The sequence below is a fragment of the Callionymus lyra genome, chromosome 5 (genome assembly GCF_982586985.1).
Source record: "Callionymus lyra chromosome 5, fCalLyr1.hap1.1, whole genome shotgun sequence".
NCBI classification, from domain to species: domain Eukaryota; kingdom Metazoa; phylum Chordata; class Actinopteri; order Syngnathiformes; family Callionymidae; genus Callionymus; species Callionymus lyra.
In genome coordinates this window covers 18,032,909-18,051,890 of record NC_141822.1, presented here as the reverse complement: position 1 = coordinate 18,051,890, position 18,982 = coordinate 18,032,909, and the positions used below count along the sequence as shown (strand labels likewise).

Below are 18,982 nucleotides of genomic sequence, written 5' to 3'. Positions count from 1 at the left end.
TATGATAGGAGCCTAGAACTATCATCATCTCTCTATTTTTATAGAAGCTCTTTCAAGTCTCTAAGTTGAATCACTTTGTTTAACTATTCTATTTATTGTGAATTTTCAAAATGAGTAACATTTCTTGTTTTTCTTCCCTGTCAGGAGCCTTAACTTGTCACCTTTATGCTAGTTACTTTTCTCTTAGAAATTGGAGGTCAATAAATGAATAGAACAAATGAATAATAATATTAATATTGATAATAATGATAAAAATAATAGGTAAAGAAGCAATTACCAAAATAAATAATTAAATGAAAGTATGAAAGAGGAAGAATCTAAAAATCTAAATTAATAACCAAAACTTTAATTAAATAATTAAAATATTATAAAATCCGAGATAATAATAAACAATAAAACAAATAGTAAATTAAGATATTAATGATAAAAACAATACATTTAAAATTAAATTGAATAATTTGATAATAATAAATGCAATTAGATGTAATCAAACATATACTAATTAATTAAAGTTATTCAAGTCAAACTTATTATTTATTTATTATTATTTATTTAACTTCCTAATTAGTTGCATATATATAGCACAATTGACAAAGAGGAATAAGAGTGACTGTCTAAAGACCAAATACAACATATAACTTAATATTCCTCCAATAATTAAAAAGATAAAAATCCAATCCCTTATTTAGTAATAATAATAAAACAGTAGTAAATGTAACTTATTGTTAAAATAATAAAATGTAATTTTATTTTATGTAATTTAAATGTAATAATTGAAAAATTAAGAAAACAAACTAAACATGAATACTTATCCAATTAGATACATGTAAATTATTGAATGAAGTAATAATTAAATAATTCCACCAATTGAGTCAGAACAAGTCAATTAAGAAGTAAGTAAAGAGAAAACAAGCAGGGGGCAGCACAGCAAACACAAGATCAGAAATTGAGAGTAGAAGAGACAAAAACAGGAACAAGGTATCAACAAACGTACACACGTGCAAGCAGTCAATGACAAACTTGTTTCAGATAAGCAGTATAAGCTAGACAAAACACCAAAAGTGACATGAAATGTGACCAATTGTGAGTTGATCAATTGGAAATGTGAAGTAGGAAGAGAGGATGGTCAAGATCATTAATACATACAGCAGTGTCATATTTATTTTTTCTCAGTGTTTCTTTTAATGTATCTCTTAATCTATTCTTTTTTCTTTGACCTTCCCTATTACAGTTTTTCAGTCTCTATTTTTTACCATTTTCACTATTTAACTCTAACTCCCAAAGAACAATATCATACATTTCACTCACATCAAGATGGAATGGTTTAGTATAATCTGTATAGTCTAGTCTCTATAGCAGAGGTGGGCAATTATAATTCTATAAGGGCCACATTCAATTCTGTGAATGTTGTTAGGGGCCGTCAAGCAAACAGAAAGACGAGAAAATACCTTAAAAAAGGAGATTCGTCATTAGGCTCTGACATTTATTAAGCTAAATAAGCTGCAATTTTATTCTTGTATATACGATTTTTTACCAGGATAGTAGTCAAGGTCATCATGAAGCATAATTAATAAATTATAAATAAATTATAATTAATTATAATACATTTTCACTATGCTTTTAAGAGTATAATTCTATGATAGTTAAAATAAATGTGTAGTTCTTTTTACATATTATATAATGATATGACTTTCAAATCTACGTCAAAAAACAGAGTTTAGATACATTTTCCGCTATATCCGTATTAACACAATTGTTGTTGGTTAAAATAAATAAATACATAACATTATAAATATAAATAAATGTTATAATCATTTACTGCACAGACAGTAGAACAGGATTGCATCAGGTTGAATAAAAACAACATAAAACATTATTACTGTTACTTTCTGCGTCATTACCGTAATCTTAGCAATAGACGCGCAAGGTTTCTTTTAATGTGGGATGACGTGACGGTCGTTCGCTGACTGCGGGCTCACTTGATGGCAGTAACATGTACATGATCTTCATCATCGCGAATGTGGAAAAGGTGACCATCTTTGAAGAACAATAGATGTAAATTGAGAGTGGGCTCACATGAGTTTTTAACTGAAGTAAGGAACACTGAGTCACAGCGCAGATTGGTGGATTAAAAGGATGTTTTTTTCTTCAAACCGACCCAAACGGACGACAAATTGTAAGTTAAAGACACGTGGTGGAACATTACATTTGAACTAACCCGCAGTTTCTGATCTATATGATGACAAAGTACGGTTTAAGCTTACTTGAAATGATTTTAAAATGATGTTTGAAATTATTTACGTGAATATAAATCACTAAACATATCCATATCTTCCCCTAAACTACAGGAAAGAAGAGTTCTTAGTTATTGAAGTCTGTGTTTTTGTAACGTTCTTTGTTTGTCTATCATAGTTAACCCTAGAATCGTTCCTAAAACAAAGGAACATGTGATGTTCTGTTGTTTGGAATGAGATCAGTTTACCTGCAGAACCTGAAAACATCTTTTCACTTACTAGATTTTTAACATGTCAAGACTTGCAGATTCAAACCACCAGGTATTCTGCTGCTAAAATGAAAGAGAGCGGTACAAAAAAAACAAAAAACATCCAAACCTCACTTTAACGTTGGCAACAGCTTCATTTTCATTTTCCTTTTAATTAAAAGTGTTGATTCAGCTCTAGCTAGAAAGGTTGAAGTGGCAGAGATAAGAAGGGTTTTGTTCAAAGGTATTGGGGCAGCGCAGTAAGAGAACAGAGAAGGCAGTGCTATTAAGAGAAAAACCAACACAGCGCTGTTGATCGTATAACCGCATCATATCAAGATTAAACTGGCTCTGTGGTGTACTATACACAAGGGAAATGGACATTTACAGAGCCTGCACTCTTGTCTGGCGAGGTCTAGGTCAACAGAAATAAGAATTTTTGCTCAACCGGTTAAAAACCTTAAAAAACGGTTGATTTGCGTTCATACTAGGCTTATTTCAACCGGTTAAGCACCTCTAGTCTATTCAATCAGTCGAAAACATCGCTACTGGGACGGTGGAGTACCAATAGAGTTGCTCTTTATTTTATTACCCTGGTCACACCAGGGTAATAAAATAACATTATTTAGTGGCTGACATTTGTACTATCAGTCTCTGAACACCAAATCCTGCAATGCAATGTGTGGTTTATATCTTCTGCAAACCAACTGCTTTTGGTATGAGTCCTGGCATGCAGGGTTGGACAAACAGCTGAGGACTGGTTGCATGAAGTAAAAATAATTGCCAGTTGCAGTTCTTCCCTGATACGAATGTCTCAATGTTTCTCATAATTAAGCCGCAAACACTTCTCTGTGCTCTGTCTTTGAATCTAGATGGACCTTCTGTTTATGATCGTTCTGCTGATGTTCCAGTCTTGTGCCTCTGGTATGTTCTGAGTGTTGTTAAAATGTTGGTACAAATGTGTTTCATTCTTGTTTGTTCTCCCACACAGTGCTCTTCACCGTTGAGTTAGAGAAAGGAAGATATTACTCTAAGTTCAGGGATGTGGTTCAAATGGGTTGCAAGTTCCAACCCATCCCTAAAGATCCTTTGAAAACCATACAGCTGTCGTGGCATCGGATCGCTCCTGGCATGGAGAGGGAAGTATACAGGATGGAAAATGGAAAAGAGCATTTTCAGCGAGTAAACTCCCACTTTGGAGGGCGAGTCAAGCTTCTTCTACCCCAGCTGAAAGAAGGATGGACCAAGTTGGAGGTCTTTAAAAACTTAACATTATATCTCACAGAAAGTCAAATTTTCAACATAGCTGTTTATTATCACACAATCATGCCTAACCTTTAGTTTTCTTTGTTTTATCTTTAGCTGTCAGACCTTCGAATAAATGACTCGGGTATTTACCAATGCTTGGTTCAATACGACATATTCACAGACTACAAGGAGATGAATTTATTTGTCGAAGGTGAAAATGACTGCATGTTGCTGTTGTTTGTTTACTCTTTCTGTTCCCTTTAAACATGGGATCTTGGTTTTGTTTAAACTTTTATCCAGATGACTTACAGTAGAACTTCTATCTTCTTTCTCCAGCTCCGTTTACAAACGTAACCAAACGGATTCATTTGTCAAGAGACGAACAGCAGGTCAACCTAACCTGTGAGTCAGAGGGTTATCCTGCAACCTCCGTCACATGGACTGATGTTCAACACCGACCAATCAAAGCCAGCACCTTTACTGAAAAAACACCAGAACAACTCATTAGACTCGTCAGTCACATTGTCGTCAACTCATCCCAAGCCAATAACTACACGTGTCGGTTCAAAAAAGGAGTCTCCTCTGCCACGTTTACCATTCCAGGTAAAAATTGTATTTTCTTGCTGACCTAAGGTTGTCGGAGCATGCCTTTTATAAACTGTCTATTTCAAAACCTAATGAAACGATTGAAATGAGACTCAGATTCCACACAGACATATTCTGCCCGAAACTGGAGATCACCCACCAACGTTTCCTAACACAAATCATTTCTGTGGCTGGCTAAACTGTGGTGTTCGATGAGTGCAAGGCAAGAATCCATTACTTAATGAAGACTAAGGACACTTACTTCAGGCGATTGAGGACAGAGTTGGAGGACTTACAAGACAAGAAGGTGAGTAGAGCTCTTTACATCTGAGTTACATATGCCTGTGTAGTAAAATGTGCATCTTTACAGATCTTCGGAGGAGACAAGATAGGAACACATGAGTCACTTCACATGGAAGTGGGTGAAGAACACGTCGGACCCAGATCTGACTTCGTGACCCTGTCATGTTGAACCTCCAACACATTCTCATCTCATTAACTCTCAAGTGGATTTACCTGAAGTTTCAACAGTATGATCCAACAACAAATGGTCAACTGGAGTTAACATTTTACCTTCCCTGGCATTAGCTGGAAAGAAGTGCCTTTGTTGAAGAACAAACATACACCTGCCAACAACGATGCTTCAAGAACGAGGTTAGAGGGAGAATGGTGTGATGGTGTCAGGTGATGGAAGCAGAGAAGAGCTTTGAAGATAATACCATACATGCCCATTGTCAGCGCAGATAAATGAAGGAGGGATTTCAGAGGAGAATCGAAACCGCTGTTAATGTAATTCCAGTCCAGCTACTCACGCACTTAAGAGTCCCATGACTACAACAGAAAGCTTTCTGATGGTCATTTCAACCACAATCAGGGTCCTCTTCTGTCTATCAGTGACGCATTCTTTGTTTGTCTCGGCTGTTGCACTATATCTGTTTTGCAGAAGCATGTTTCCTTCACTTGAGAACGATTAATAGATTAGTGTTGAAAACCTAACCTTACCTAACCTTTTCCAAACATTGACACAAGTCTTATTGCTGTCAGACATTGGGCGCCTGAATATTGATGGGTTTTTTTTTAGCTGCTCACATTAGTTACATGTTGATTTAATGACTTTACAGAAACCAACCCAGAGGCTCAAATTGATGGTTTGTTTGTTGGGATTTTCAAGGTTTTCTAAATGGTTGTTCTACGTAAGTGTTCCTGCTTGTGTAAATGTTTGTGAAGATTAGACTTGACCTTCTTTTTCCTTTTTCAGCTTTTTTCCAGTCCACATTGAAATGTTGTTTTCACTGGTTGAAAGATTAGGGTCTACACAAAAGCTAAATAAAGTATGACATCACAAGCTCCCTTGAGACACAGTGCTGAGCTGATCTCCATTGGGTAAAATTCGAAGTAATGGATCGACCAACCAAACTATCACCGATGGCAGACCACGTGACCGATCTGTAAAAGCTCGGCCATGTAGCTTGTATGAGAAATATGACGGTTAAGTTGCTATAACCCTTATTAGAGCTACAATGAACTCTTTTAATAGTCGACTAATCACCAACCATAAACCCTTGTGTTATCTTAGGGTCAAGGTGACCCGAAGACCTGAAAACAAATGTGTTTGTGATATCCCAAAAAAAAGAGCTAAAAAAACTTGAATGTAATGTTTATAACATTAAACATTTTAAAACTCCCAAGATTAGCTTTCCTGAAGCTAAAAACAGCCAGACAAAAGTAAAAAAAAAGAAAAAGTGTCTTCCCAAGGGTGAGGCGAGGCGCTCCTTAGCCAGAGTACAAAAATTAAGTCAAGGTGAAAGCGTTTGGGTCACCTTGACCCTGAGATAACACTATGATTAATTGAATACTTCAAGAAACATCTTAAGACATTCTTATTTGTGCAGGCTTTTCCTTGATTTTCTGGGACTCCTGTGTTTGTCTTATGTGTCTCTGCATTTTTTCCTTAGTTGCTTACTAATGATGGTTTTAAAACAATATGTTTCTTAACTTTAGCACAAGGTTGCTTTAAATGCACCTTTATTTCTGATTCTCTTCAACCCTGAGAACTCTTATTGTTATGGATATAGTGTTTTTTACACCACTGAACCACGGCAGACTAGAGATCGGCAGGTATGCCGTGGGAAAATATCCAATTTCACATACCGTAATTACTCTAAAAGCATGATTTAATTTTCTATTACTTTTAAGTCCACGTTGTTTTGCCGTTTCTTTTGTATTCAAACTGTATTTTTGATGTGGACATCTTAAGTGCACTTTTTTATTCTATTCATATTCATTTGTCTTTAAACAATTTTGGCTGGTGGTGTGCCTTGTGATTTTTTTCAATGGAAAAAATGTACCTTGGCCCAAAAAGGGTTGGAAAACATGGCTTTATGGCTATTGCAGGAGTTTTTTAAATGACATGATAGATTGACCAATAAAGATTTATTCCAAATCTATATGTTCCAACAACGCTGAGAAGACCTTATCCTGGATAAAAGCCCTGTTGGCGTTAAGCCTGAACCATTTGTAAAACTTGTTCTGAAGGACGTGACTGAAACGAACAGAACCTTGTTGAATCAGTTATACATTTTGAATCTACATGTGTGTTGACAATAATTCAATTCAATTCAATTCAATTTTATTTAAAGTGTCTTATCATAACAGAGTTATCTCAAGACACTATACAGTTGAAGTTGAATAATGTCGCCTGATACAAAAAAAATGAAGCCTTAGTTTTGTCTTTCAGAGGATCTCCAAACAGACCAGGAGAAGGACAACATACGTGTCAGAACCAGATTTGTGGGTTCCGCTGCCACACTTACAGTGCTCATTGTCGCTTCGCTGGTGTTACTTGTTGCAGTCTATCATCGTCGTAAAGGTGAGAAACTACCAAACCAAGTTTGTGATTGAGAGAGAGAGGGAAAAAAACACCATGATGAGAACACAAGGGTGCTGGGCACAAGACTCCTTGTAGGCCATGAGTTATAGAGTCAGTGAACTTTCTCCTAGTACATTCCTCAGTCCATGGTTGGTTGGCGTGTCCGGGGGAGTATAGATTGGTATTACAGCAATTTGTTTGGGACAGGATGGGACTTTTTTTTTACATGGGTTCCCACAGAAAGAACTGAGAGACACATGACACACCTCTTTCCACGGCTCCCCTTACCCAATTATTTGGGTGGCAATTTGTTTTTGAGAGACCAGCTGGCCAGATAGATGCCTGATGAGAATGACTATTCAAATATTTACTCCCAGATAATTTATTACAGATATCAAACCATGTTTTTTATTTGATGAATTCTCACACTTTAAATCCACGCCTGAAGCAAAGAAGAAACTCAAGCTGCACACAGGATTTTCATTTCGAGCAGAGAGGAAGTAACTTCCCTGAAATTGGATCCATAATAATTCTTCAGCAGCAATTACAAATGCTAGTATGTATTTTAAACATCAATACGTTTGGTCTGGTTTCATTTGAAATGGGAGTAACTTTGAGAAACGCCTTCTTCATTTTTCAAAATTAAATTTCTCTCAGGTGTGTCCCTTTATATCAGGGGTGTCAAACTGGTTTTCACCAGGGGCCACATCATCATAATGGCTGCCCTCAAAGGGCCAGATGTAACTTATAAATGTAACTAAATGTAAGCTAATGTAAAATAAATGTAACTACTCCTTAATGTTAAATGACTTTGAATGTATTACTTGAGGTCATAACTACTGTAAAACCAACAATTGTGAGCTGCTAACAACATGTGTGATGTAGCATTTTACAATAAAATAAAAATGGCTGCACTCAGTCTTGCATGTGGTACTAAATACATTTCTACACATAAAAATAAGTCAAAACTTACAGCTCAAGACTAACAAGTTGCAACTGAAATAAGTCTGACAAGCAACTTTTCCTGTTGATGCACATGTGTCATCACACTTGTCATCTCAAGCAGAGAAAAAATAAATCAATTGCAGGAAAATCATATTGTGAGTCTTTATATGTCCCAACAAGAAAGAAAGTCTCACAACCAGTTATTGGTCACGTTTTTAGGTTCCCCAGCTTATATATTGGCTGTCAATTCTTGTTGATGAGTAGATCCTGAACACACCAAGTGGATCCTCTCCACCATCCATTGGTCATGTTCTGAAAATAAGTAAATGTGGCATACTTAGCTCCGTGTTTGGTGTCAAAATGCCGGCGTAGATTGTACTCTTTGACAACCGACACGCCTCATAACACAAAAGACATACAGGCCTTTCTCCTTGAAGCACAAACATGTATTCGCCTTCACACCTTTCTTGAAATATCCTTCCCTCCTCATCAACTCTTCTCTTCTTGGACATTTTGCGAGGATGTATTTGTATTTCTCAATTCCACTTGTTGGCATTGATTTGGAGACGCTGCAGCAGTGATGCGTCAATCGTGGGAAACATAATACCGTTAATGTTAAATGTAAATGTTGATTCGAGACAGACAGACAGACTGTATGGCCCATCGCCCCCCTTTCATTACAACAGGCTGGGCAATGAGAACCCGACCCGCCACAGCGCTGCTGCGCCATGGATTGCGTGCCTGCGCTTGTGAAAACCTGACCGAGGCAGAGTCAGAGAAGGGAACGCAAGCTGCGCGAATAAAAGAAGGAAAACCATTTTGTCTGTTGTGGGATTGGTTTGTCGGACAATTTTTTTATTTTTATTTTTTTAATTAAAAAAAAAATTTTTTTTTTTTTTTTTTTTTGCTCATTGGTCAAGGTAAGGCAGGCGGGCCACATAAAATCACATGGCGGGCCACATTTGGCCCGCGGGCCTTGAGTTTGACACATATGCTTTATATGGTCAAAAAACCCCGTAAAAACCTGTGATGGTAAACATTGTCGAGAAGCGCAGCTGCTACCATCTGCTCCTATTTGTCATTGCTTAAATATTTACACCCCCGGCTTTATTCCTGAATACATCTGCCACAGTGTCATGGCAACAAATGATAAAATTGCAGAAGGATCCTGTTGCACACACACACACGTACACACAAACAAATCAACACATCTACATTTAACCCACTTTATCTGTGTGGATCTTTTTGTTACATTAATATATTTGTATAAAATGTATTACCTCGTCAAAGGAGGTTTTTCCCCCAATCTTCTACTGAGTGTTGTGTCGGGAAGTGCTTCCACCTGAGCTAATGGCTTCAAATTATGTATTTGGTATTTAAAGAGCTACTAATGTGAAAACCCGACTCTCCTGACTCACTCACATGTTGTCTTTCCCTCCAAGATGCAGTAAGTCCCTTATCATGACCATTTTGAACTTATTACTTTATAAAGTTCTCCCCTGTCTGAAATCTCGGCGAACGAGAGGTTACGAGAGCAATATGACGTAATAATGGTCTTCACTCCTGCTCCAGCTAGCTTTGTTTGTACAACGAGTCCCTTCCTGGATTAATGACATGCAGTGACAAACCTTGAAATTTGACCAATCACAGCAGACTGGTTGTGGTTATGGTAAACAAGATTTAATCAGAAAAAAAACTAACCGTTTTTAGGGGGCGGGGCTTAAGCAAATGTTTTCTAAAGTAGATTTTTGAAGATATAAAAGTGAGGAGAGTGATTCCTGATTATACCTCCTCAATATCATAAATCTGACTTTTATCTGTTTCTTTTTTTGTGCGTTAAAGGTCGAAAGTCCCCGGCGGGCACTGACGGTGAAAGACTGACTTTAAGTGAGATCAAGTCTTAACGTTTCAGTAATTCTCAATAATTCCAATGAAATCTCTGTTGAATCGTAACTGTTTTGATTTCAGCTGAGGATCTCAGGAAGAATCTGAAGAGCTCTTACTCCAACATAAGGCTTCAGGACTTGATCCCAGTGCAGCACTTAAGACAGAGGATACAGAACAGGTGATGATTTGTTGCCCCTGACATCAGTTCCAGGCTTCATTTGCATTGAATTTGTATTTGGCATTTCATTTGAATAATAATAATAATAATAATAATGTTTATTTGTAAAGCGCCTTTCTAGACCAGGTCCCTCACCTCGTTTATTTCGTCCTTGTGCTATATATGATGTGACTTTTTTTTTCCAGGGAGGGTCAAACTGTCCTGCTGTCATCAATTCTCCCTGAAACCGGGGAAACGGTTCTCGTGGAGGGTCCACCCGGAAGTGGGAAGACAACCTTAGCCCGCATGCTAATGCATTCTTGGGTGAGTGATTCCGTGGACGACCTTCAAGATATCGACCTCAGCCCCGTCCATCTTCTCCTCTACGTTGACGCCTCTGAGACAGAAGAAGACTTGCTTGACACCATTAAGAGTCAGCTTCCTGTCGAAGAAACGTTAAAACGAGACGAGCTCAGGAGAGTGATGACCAGTAACACTTGTCTCTTGGTGTTGGACGGGTATGAGGAGGAGAGTTCAACCCTCGACGATTCACTGATGACGTTTGTCAAGGAAATGGGAAAATGCAGTTTACTGGTCATGTCGTTAACGGATGGATGTCCAGATTTCAAGCAAACAATTGTCAAGAGTGAAAATATGCTGACGCTGGAAAAATTGTGAGCCTCATGTTTCCACATTTCTAAAGATGGAGAAAAAAAACTGAAATATTACTTAATTCCCAAAATACAATATGTCATGAACTGAGAGTTCATTCAGAAATGCAACTAAAACATCCCGAAGCCTTAGTTAAAACCATAGAGATAAATATTTTAATTAATAATTAAAGCAATGTCAATAGACATACTTTTACCTTACTCACTTAGAAGTTATTTCAAACAATTATTTCTAAAAATGTCCCACGATCAATAGTGCAATAGTCCAGTGTCTATGCTGCCTCAGCTTGACTCTGTAGCTCAAACCCCTTTTGCCGAAGAGCTTCATGACATCTATGACGCTCCAACACTTCTCACCTCCTGCGGACTTGCTGTCTATAAAGAGACATCTGAGGTCCCAGGAGAAGATCCTTTATTGTCGACCTTAGGAAGTATGCCTCGGCAGAATTTGGGTGAATATCACTTTGCTCATCGACTCTAAGGTGAATCTGTGTTAAGTTGGTCATGCCAGTGATGAAGGAGCCGCTATCCCAACAAAGAGTGCTCCTGTGTCGTGTGATAGCCATCTCCTGTTTGAACCATCTTTGCGGAAAAATGCCTTCTGACAACATGGATGTCTGACTTTTGCTGTGGGTGAAAACGATGGAAGAGTTCTAATGTTTCTGGCTTTGGCTTGATGAAATAATCTACTGCTGCATGAGGAGCACTGGCTTCCTTGTCTTGACTATCTTTATCAACAGCAGCATCATCTACAGGCTACAAAAGATTAGTATGGTTAGTCATATTAGTGAATCACTGACACTGCACTGTTAATAAACTATAAAGATGGCAGTTTTTGGTGTAAATTATTTTCCGCAGCCTTACCATAAAAATAATGGAGCTTGTAGAGGGATCCTCTCTGTCCAAAGCTGGATCATCTTCAGTCTAGAAAAAAAGATAGTTATTGTTAATTATGCTAGTTAATACAAGCACATTATCATCATCAGTAATATATATATAACAACGTTTATGATGCTTCTCATCACGTTTTCGGTTTGCGAGCTACTTTTCTAATTGTCAAGTTCAAAAGATCTACCTTCATCAAATTTGCTCAACATAAGTAAGTACATACTTTACTCAGATGACTAGCACTGAGTGAAGTGAATGGACTGATAATCAGTCCTGATGGAGGGATGTGTGGATTTAATCATCTTCATAGAAATACTGACTTACATACGTAAATAACTAGAGTCAGTCAGTAAGGAGCATATTTCCTCATAAGAAGATCAGTATTATCTTGATCTTTAAAGTATGTACTTTTTTGAGTATTGTTTTGTTTGTTTAAGCGCTTTGTGACCCTGGTCTCGAAAAGTGCTATATAAATAAATATTACTTATAAATATTACTTATTACTTACTTACTTACTTACTTTTCCTCTGAGAGTAACTTCCAAAAATGTCCATGAGACCTGGTCTTAAGCTCAGTGTCAGCCTGTGTTAAATCTCATCCTCCACTGCAGACAAGTTCAGACTCATATGTACTAAGAATTGCATTGATTTCCTACTAAAAAAGGTCATTCATTCGAACCCAAAAATATTCATGTGTAAGAATCTGTGCTTGACACAAATTCAAGCCCTTTTCCTTTATTCATTAAAATCAACAAAGAATTCAGATGGGAACCACTACAGGTTCATCCCTTTCCATGCCTCCATTTCAATATGTCGATCATATTTAAATGAAGCACAAGACTTAAATTTCTCCTTTCTGTGATGATGAAAGAACAAAAACAAATGAAAACATGAATTCAAACTAACAGTTTATATTTGTTCATTTAAAACATGTCTGATTTGAATCTCACTATTGTAAATGAGTTCAGATGTGCTCCAGTGTAAATGTTTATATTTTACACACACGGTTATTAACAAGAATACTGAATTTACAGAGGCGACCAGTGGATTATTTAAGATTTAAAACATCTTCAGATGAAGTTTAACGAGAATAAAACTGTTCATCATTAACTTCACATCATCATCGCTTTGTCTGATCGTCTCTGAGCGTCCTTAGAATTTGTGGCTCACATGTAACTGTTTAACGTGTTTGGGTTTCAGCGTATTCTTATTATATTCGTGAGATAAAGGACATTTACGAATAGTCATCATGTGATGTTGTATTAATACAAGTGTGTTTTAAGGATGTATCCTCGATCACATGATCACATGATCACATGAGGAAAACCAGCATTTGTTGCGCTTTCATTGGAACCTGACGAGATGTTTCTGTGACTCTCGTAGAGAAGAACCTGATTGGCTTCTCTGCATGTCAATCAAATTGTCAACCAATCGGCTCAATAACCATTTGATTGACATCTTTTTATAGCAAATTTACAAAACATGTAACCTTCAAATTCATTAGTACACTATAAACAGTGAAACGTGAACACATGGAGAGCTCTGGTGGAGATATCACAACAATAGCCCCCGACCCAGCCACAAAGGCGGAACATAACGCTGTTGGCCGATGCGATAGCCTTTAAAAGAAATAATAATAATAATTCACGGCCCATCATGTGAGTCAGTCAGTTGGTTGTCAGGAAGTGTGGCAGGAAGTGTTACTTGAGTGAACACCCTAGGGGGCCTCCCTACCAAAGCGACAGTTGAAAAAATTGTCTCAGGGTTCAATGACAAAATGTATGATAGTGTAAGTAAGTAAGTAAGCAAGTCGTAAGACATAAGACCAACACAGGAGTCCCAGAAAATCATGGAAAAGTCTGCACAAATAAGAATGTCTTAAGATGTTTCTTGAAGGAGTCAGTAGATCATCAAACTCAGAGGGAGAGGAAGATCGTTCCAAAGTTTAGGAGCAACAGTCTGGAAAGATTTCTCTCCTGTGGTCCGGAAGCGTGTTCAGGAACCATCAGTAGATTCTGATCCACAGACAAATGTTTGATGTTAAAACAAAAACATTTGATCTTTTGTTATGGCTCGATAACAATGAAATTAGGCTAAGGCCAGCAGTTTATGCTACGGGTTCGTTCGACCTTCTCTGCAGACGATGAGTCAACAAGATCTAAAATGTCATAATAAGGTCATTACAAAAAACACCAACTCTGTTTTGATGACTGTTCTTTTAGGTCTTAGTCTATCAAGAAATAATTTATTTGATGTTGTATTCCTCGATTTTAATGCAATGGCATGAAGTTTTTTACCCAAATATTCAATTATTCATCCATTTTTACCATGGAAATTTGACAATAACTTTTAAATAGTAGTAGAAGAAGAAGCTGTCGTGTCATTTCCTGTTAGTGCTTAGCGGCAGTGTTTGATTTGAGAAGTACTATCTGTCGAGAATTTGCGTACTAGTTAGTACGTACACTATCCTGATACATACTAACCACCAGTGCACTCAGAGAAGTATGTGATTTGAGACACAGCACTGGTTTTAAAGCGAGAAACGTAGTCTCCCAGTTTAGCCAGTATCGCATAAATGTGTGTCTGAGTAAGCCTCAAGTGGACACTTGATGAATTTCAGCTAGCTGAATGTTTTTTTTGTTTTTTGCTTATTTTCTTTTTCGTGCAGTTTTATTAGAAGATGTGACATGACACACAAAACACCTAGGAATGAACAAGGATAATAATACATACACATAAATAGGATTACACACAATATACAACTGTAAATAACAGATGTGGAGGAAAATAGAGGAATATTCTAAAACGTTTATCAAAGTAGACACTGCCACCTATTGGTGGGAGGTTTTAGGTTAGGTTAGGTAGAACTTTATTGATCCCTCAGGAGGTCTTCTTTCTGGAATTTGTTTTTTCACATCATGATTCATAAAAAACATTATTTAATGTAATATTCTCTCAATTGTTGAACCATACAAGAAGTCCAAGCTTATTTCTTAATGCAATAATGTTTTTATGCAAAGTTAAGCCAATTGAATGTGTGTAATGAGGAGCCGTTGCTAGAGGAAGAAAAGCCTTTGTTGAACACAGAGGAGCGACGGTTGGTCAGACACCCTTATCTTTTTTATCAATAACGTCTGTTTTTGTTGTAACAGTCTACATAACCCTGGTCCACGTGTTTGAACAAGTACAGTGTTTGAAAGGGGGACAGACGTATTGACTGAATTAGTACACAATATGTAATGTGTACAGAACATAAGTTTACAGCCTGACTAACTAAATCACATGCAATCAATTGGAATAAAAGTGTAGCAAACTGGTTTTACATTTTTCAGATTTTATGGTAAAAATAATGAAGTATAAAGACACAAAAGACATTTCATTTTGACCTTTTGTAAAAATATCAGTTTTTTTTCTTACTTTAAATGATTGTGCTTTAATCAATATTAATAAAGACTGTAGGGCAGCAACGATAAACGAATTGCATGACACAATTCAACACAATGTACTTAGATACAGTGGGCACTGAATTTTAGAGACATCATGTGATCGTTTTACTCTCTTTCGGTTGAATTGATAGAACTGAAAAGGTAAAACAAGTCCAAACATCAGCTTTAAAAGCTGGCGGAGTTGACTGTATCCTCTCATCCTCAGTCACTGTTGGATCATCCAGCGGGCCAGAAGTTTAATTGCAGCACAAAAATGAACAAAGGCTGTGATCATTTGCATGTTAATTGTCATTATAAAAATGTAATAATAATAATAATAATAATAATCTCTATTTATATAGCGCCTTTCTAATGCTTTTATTATAAACACACTTTGCTGGAATATAAACCATAAAGAACCATGATAAGAATAACATGAGATTTTTCTCACGCCCATTAAACCTTGTTCTGCTTTATAGTCATATACTAAAATTAGGTTTTTTTTTGTGTTAAAGTGATTGTGTGTGTGGGTGTGTTGATAACAAGTGTGGGTGATAAAGATAATGTTAACGGTTTATTCTGATTCATTTCATAAACTTTTTTAGTCATTACTATAATGGGTGTTGCTTGAGGGCCTTGATGAGTGGTTTGATTATTTGAATATGTAAAAACTTTAAAATAAACAAAAAAAAACAGTATCAAGAATTGTTTTGTTGTATATTTATTAAACTATAAATACTCTTCAAATTAAATACTCATAAAAAGTACATTAAAAAAAAAAAACATGTCTTTCACTTTATATTTAGGAAGCAACTATTAAATAATAATAAAAACAAATGCAAAATAAAAAGTGGATTATTGCACTTAAAATGTGGGGATTACCAGACGAGCCAGATTTGAATTGGGCTTGACTTTTACAGTTTTTGTGTAGTTATAGACGGAGCATTGTTCACTGGAATTTCCCTCCTATTTTTGTTAGTCACAGGAATCCAAAACCCTCCCAACATGCTTATGTGTCTATTACAGTGAGTGTATAAAGGGAGCACTGGTAGCGAAGCAATGTCTTAGTAATCGTGAACATCATATAAATCGTGAACTATAGTGTCTAACATTTGTTTGAGTGTAGAGAGTGGGTGTGAGTTCACTTGGTAACATCAGTCCAAACAACTTAATCTGTATCAGACATTCCAGGGTCACTCACTTATTTCCTATCTCAACACATGAAGGTCAAAGCAGGGAACGAGCAAACAGTTTAAAGTTACAGTTTGAACTTCACAAACCTGAGCAGGTTCCTGAAAACGTTACTGAACTAACCTGTTTTCATTGTCAACGTTAAAGATCACAGTTAAACCAATAATGACAGACAATATGAAGATCAATGATATATAATGTACTAATAGAATAGAATAGAAAAGCTTTATTCATCCCCAGAGGGGAAACACACTTTCACAACAGCGCAGTTGAAAAAAAAAATAAAGTGCAAGGAAAAAAGAAATAATAGAAGAGATAATACAAAATAAAATAAAAACGATCTTAAGAATATACAAATTATTTACAAAATTAGAAATTTGACACTATTAACAAAATAAAATAGAATAAAAATAAAATAAAATAGAAATAAAAAACGGAAAAAAATAAAATAAAAAACACACGAGAAGAAAAACACACTACGGATTAGCATCAGGATATTTAAAGTAGAGAGTTAAATATCCTGACACCAGTTGGGATGAAGGACCTTCTATAACGAATTTGAAGGTTACATGTTTTGTAAATTTACTATAAAATGTTTTTGATTATTTTAATTTGTTCATGCTTGTAATTGCTTCATGCTTGCGGTGTTTTTATACGCTTTTTTAAATAAAATAAATTGTTAAAAAAAACACACTTTAGGAGCTGTTTATTTCTCATTTAGCCGCTAGACGGTGCTGTTGTCCCACTAATGAACGTTACTTTGGTGTGCAGTTTTTGTTTGAATGATTATCTCTGCAACTCCTTCCACCTTTAATCTCCGGTAAATTCATCTACTCACACCTAGAAACTTCGTTCAACTTAAAAAAAAAAACTTTTGTCTACTTACTACGTCCAATACTACTACTTATACAACAAATCCTACTACTGCTTTTACTAATTATAATTCTACTACCTCTACTACTTCTTCTACATGGTACTACTACTTCTACGACTTATTCATCTTCTACTATTACTTCTACTTTTACTTCTAATTCTTCTGTTTCTTCTACTACCTCTTCTACTTCTACTACTAATTATTTTCACTACTACTACTTATTCTACTTCATCTACTCTCACTACTACTTCTACTACTAATTCTCCTACTTTGTATACTCCCACCACTACTTCTACTACTAATTCTCCTACTTTGTATCTCTTTTGACATTCCTGGCCTGCTGCAGTGGTCAGTACCTGTCTAGAATGGTCTTAAAATGAGGAGCTGCTGACAAAGAACGGATTAAGTAACAGAGCAATTTTTAACGAATAGGGGCAAGTTTTTTTATTCTTAACTTTAACACATTTCCAAAGTGTATGTATTTATTCGACTTTTTCCTCAGCTCAGCTTTTATTATTAAACATGTATTCCTTCTGCCAAGGAGGTAACGTAAGTAAGTAAGTAATATTTGTAGAGCACTTTTAAAGTGATCAGTGTTTTCATGTTTGTTAGCAAAATAAACCGAAGACGTATAATGAATAGATTTCAATGAAAATGTCAGGACATCAGGGTCGAATCTGTAAAAATATCTAAGTTTATGTTTTGTCTATAGATGGCAGTACAAGATAAAAAAAAGTTGAGTGTGTGTGAATTGTGGGTCACTTTTTGTTTGCAAGAATATAACAACGAATTTGCCTAAACTCAGCTGTCTCTGAATCATTCTTTACACCATAAACATATATTACACCCCTTAAAGGTTATGAAATAAATACATTTTGTGATCTCGCGATATTTTCGTAAGGGTTCCGTAGATTCTTGACCGCTGCCGCCACCTAGTGTCTCATCCAGCTCATTGCTATAAAAAAATATAGTGGATTCCAAAATACAACGAATAAAACCAGACACACTAAACTAAACTACATTTATTTAAAATGTTAATATATTCCCATACAAGCACGTGCGCGCACACAAAAACACTCACGCGCACGCGGACAGTTAACCCCGTCGAAGAGAAGTGATCGCTCACGCGCTTGGCTCCCATTTCCTCTTTCAAGCTGAAGCTCTCAGACCAAAGAGGCAGTTTCATCATTTGGTAATTAATATTCCGGAGTGGAAACAGTGGAGCATCAGGAAACAATTCTTCAATAATGTATGGATGTAAATGTGCACCAGGTCCACACACACAGAAACACACACACATCACGTTGATCTTCTCTTCTTCAAGATCAGGTTTCAGACTGTGAACCTTGACATTGAATGGAAGCACTGCTGGATGAAATATATATATATATTATATATATATATTATATATATATTATTTGCTTGTTTTTTTTCAAATGTGATTTTAATATATATTTTTCCAATTTCCAATAGCTGGTTTGTTTGAAATAAAAAACAAAAACAACAACCTCGTTGTATAACGATGAGCTACTGACATCTAGTGGTCAATTGCCCAACATTTAATAAAGATTAATCATGAGTTTGTGGCTCAACGTGCAGAAGATGAAACATATATGTTATTATGCTAAATACGCTTAATTAAATATGTAGAAAATACGTTTTAAAGTACCAACATATTCAAAATTAAAAAATAACATTATTCACATTTTATTCCAGTTGTATTATCTCACAACTTGTGAAACAAAAAAAAGAAAAATCGAC

The 18,982-nt window shown here is 36.1% G+C and overlaps 1 protein-coding gene across 1 annotated transcript; it reads left to right on the top strand.

Annotated features, from left to right (window-relative positions):
* The first annotated feature begins 1,938 nt into the window (after window positions 1-1,938).
* LOC148079644 (programmed cell death 1 ligand 1-like) lies at window positions 1,939-17,036 on the top strand. Its single transcript, XM_087791275.1, has 9 exons — window positions 1,939-2,176; window positions 3,355-3,406; window positions 3,474-3,736; window positions 3,845-3,941; window positions 4,067-4,333; window positions 7,053-7,184; window positions 9,972-10,016; window positions 10,098-10,194; window positions 10,380-17,036. Exons 2-9 carry the CDS (start codon window positions 3,355-3,357, stop codon window positions 10,849-10,851), a joined length of 1,425 nt encoding a protein of 474 aa, XP_087647401.1. The 5' UTR covers window positions 1,939-2,176; the 3' UTR covers window positions 10,852-17,036.
* Window positions 17,037-18,982: the final 1,946 nt, after the last annotated feature.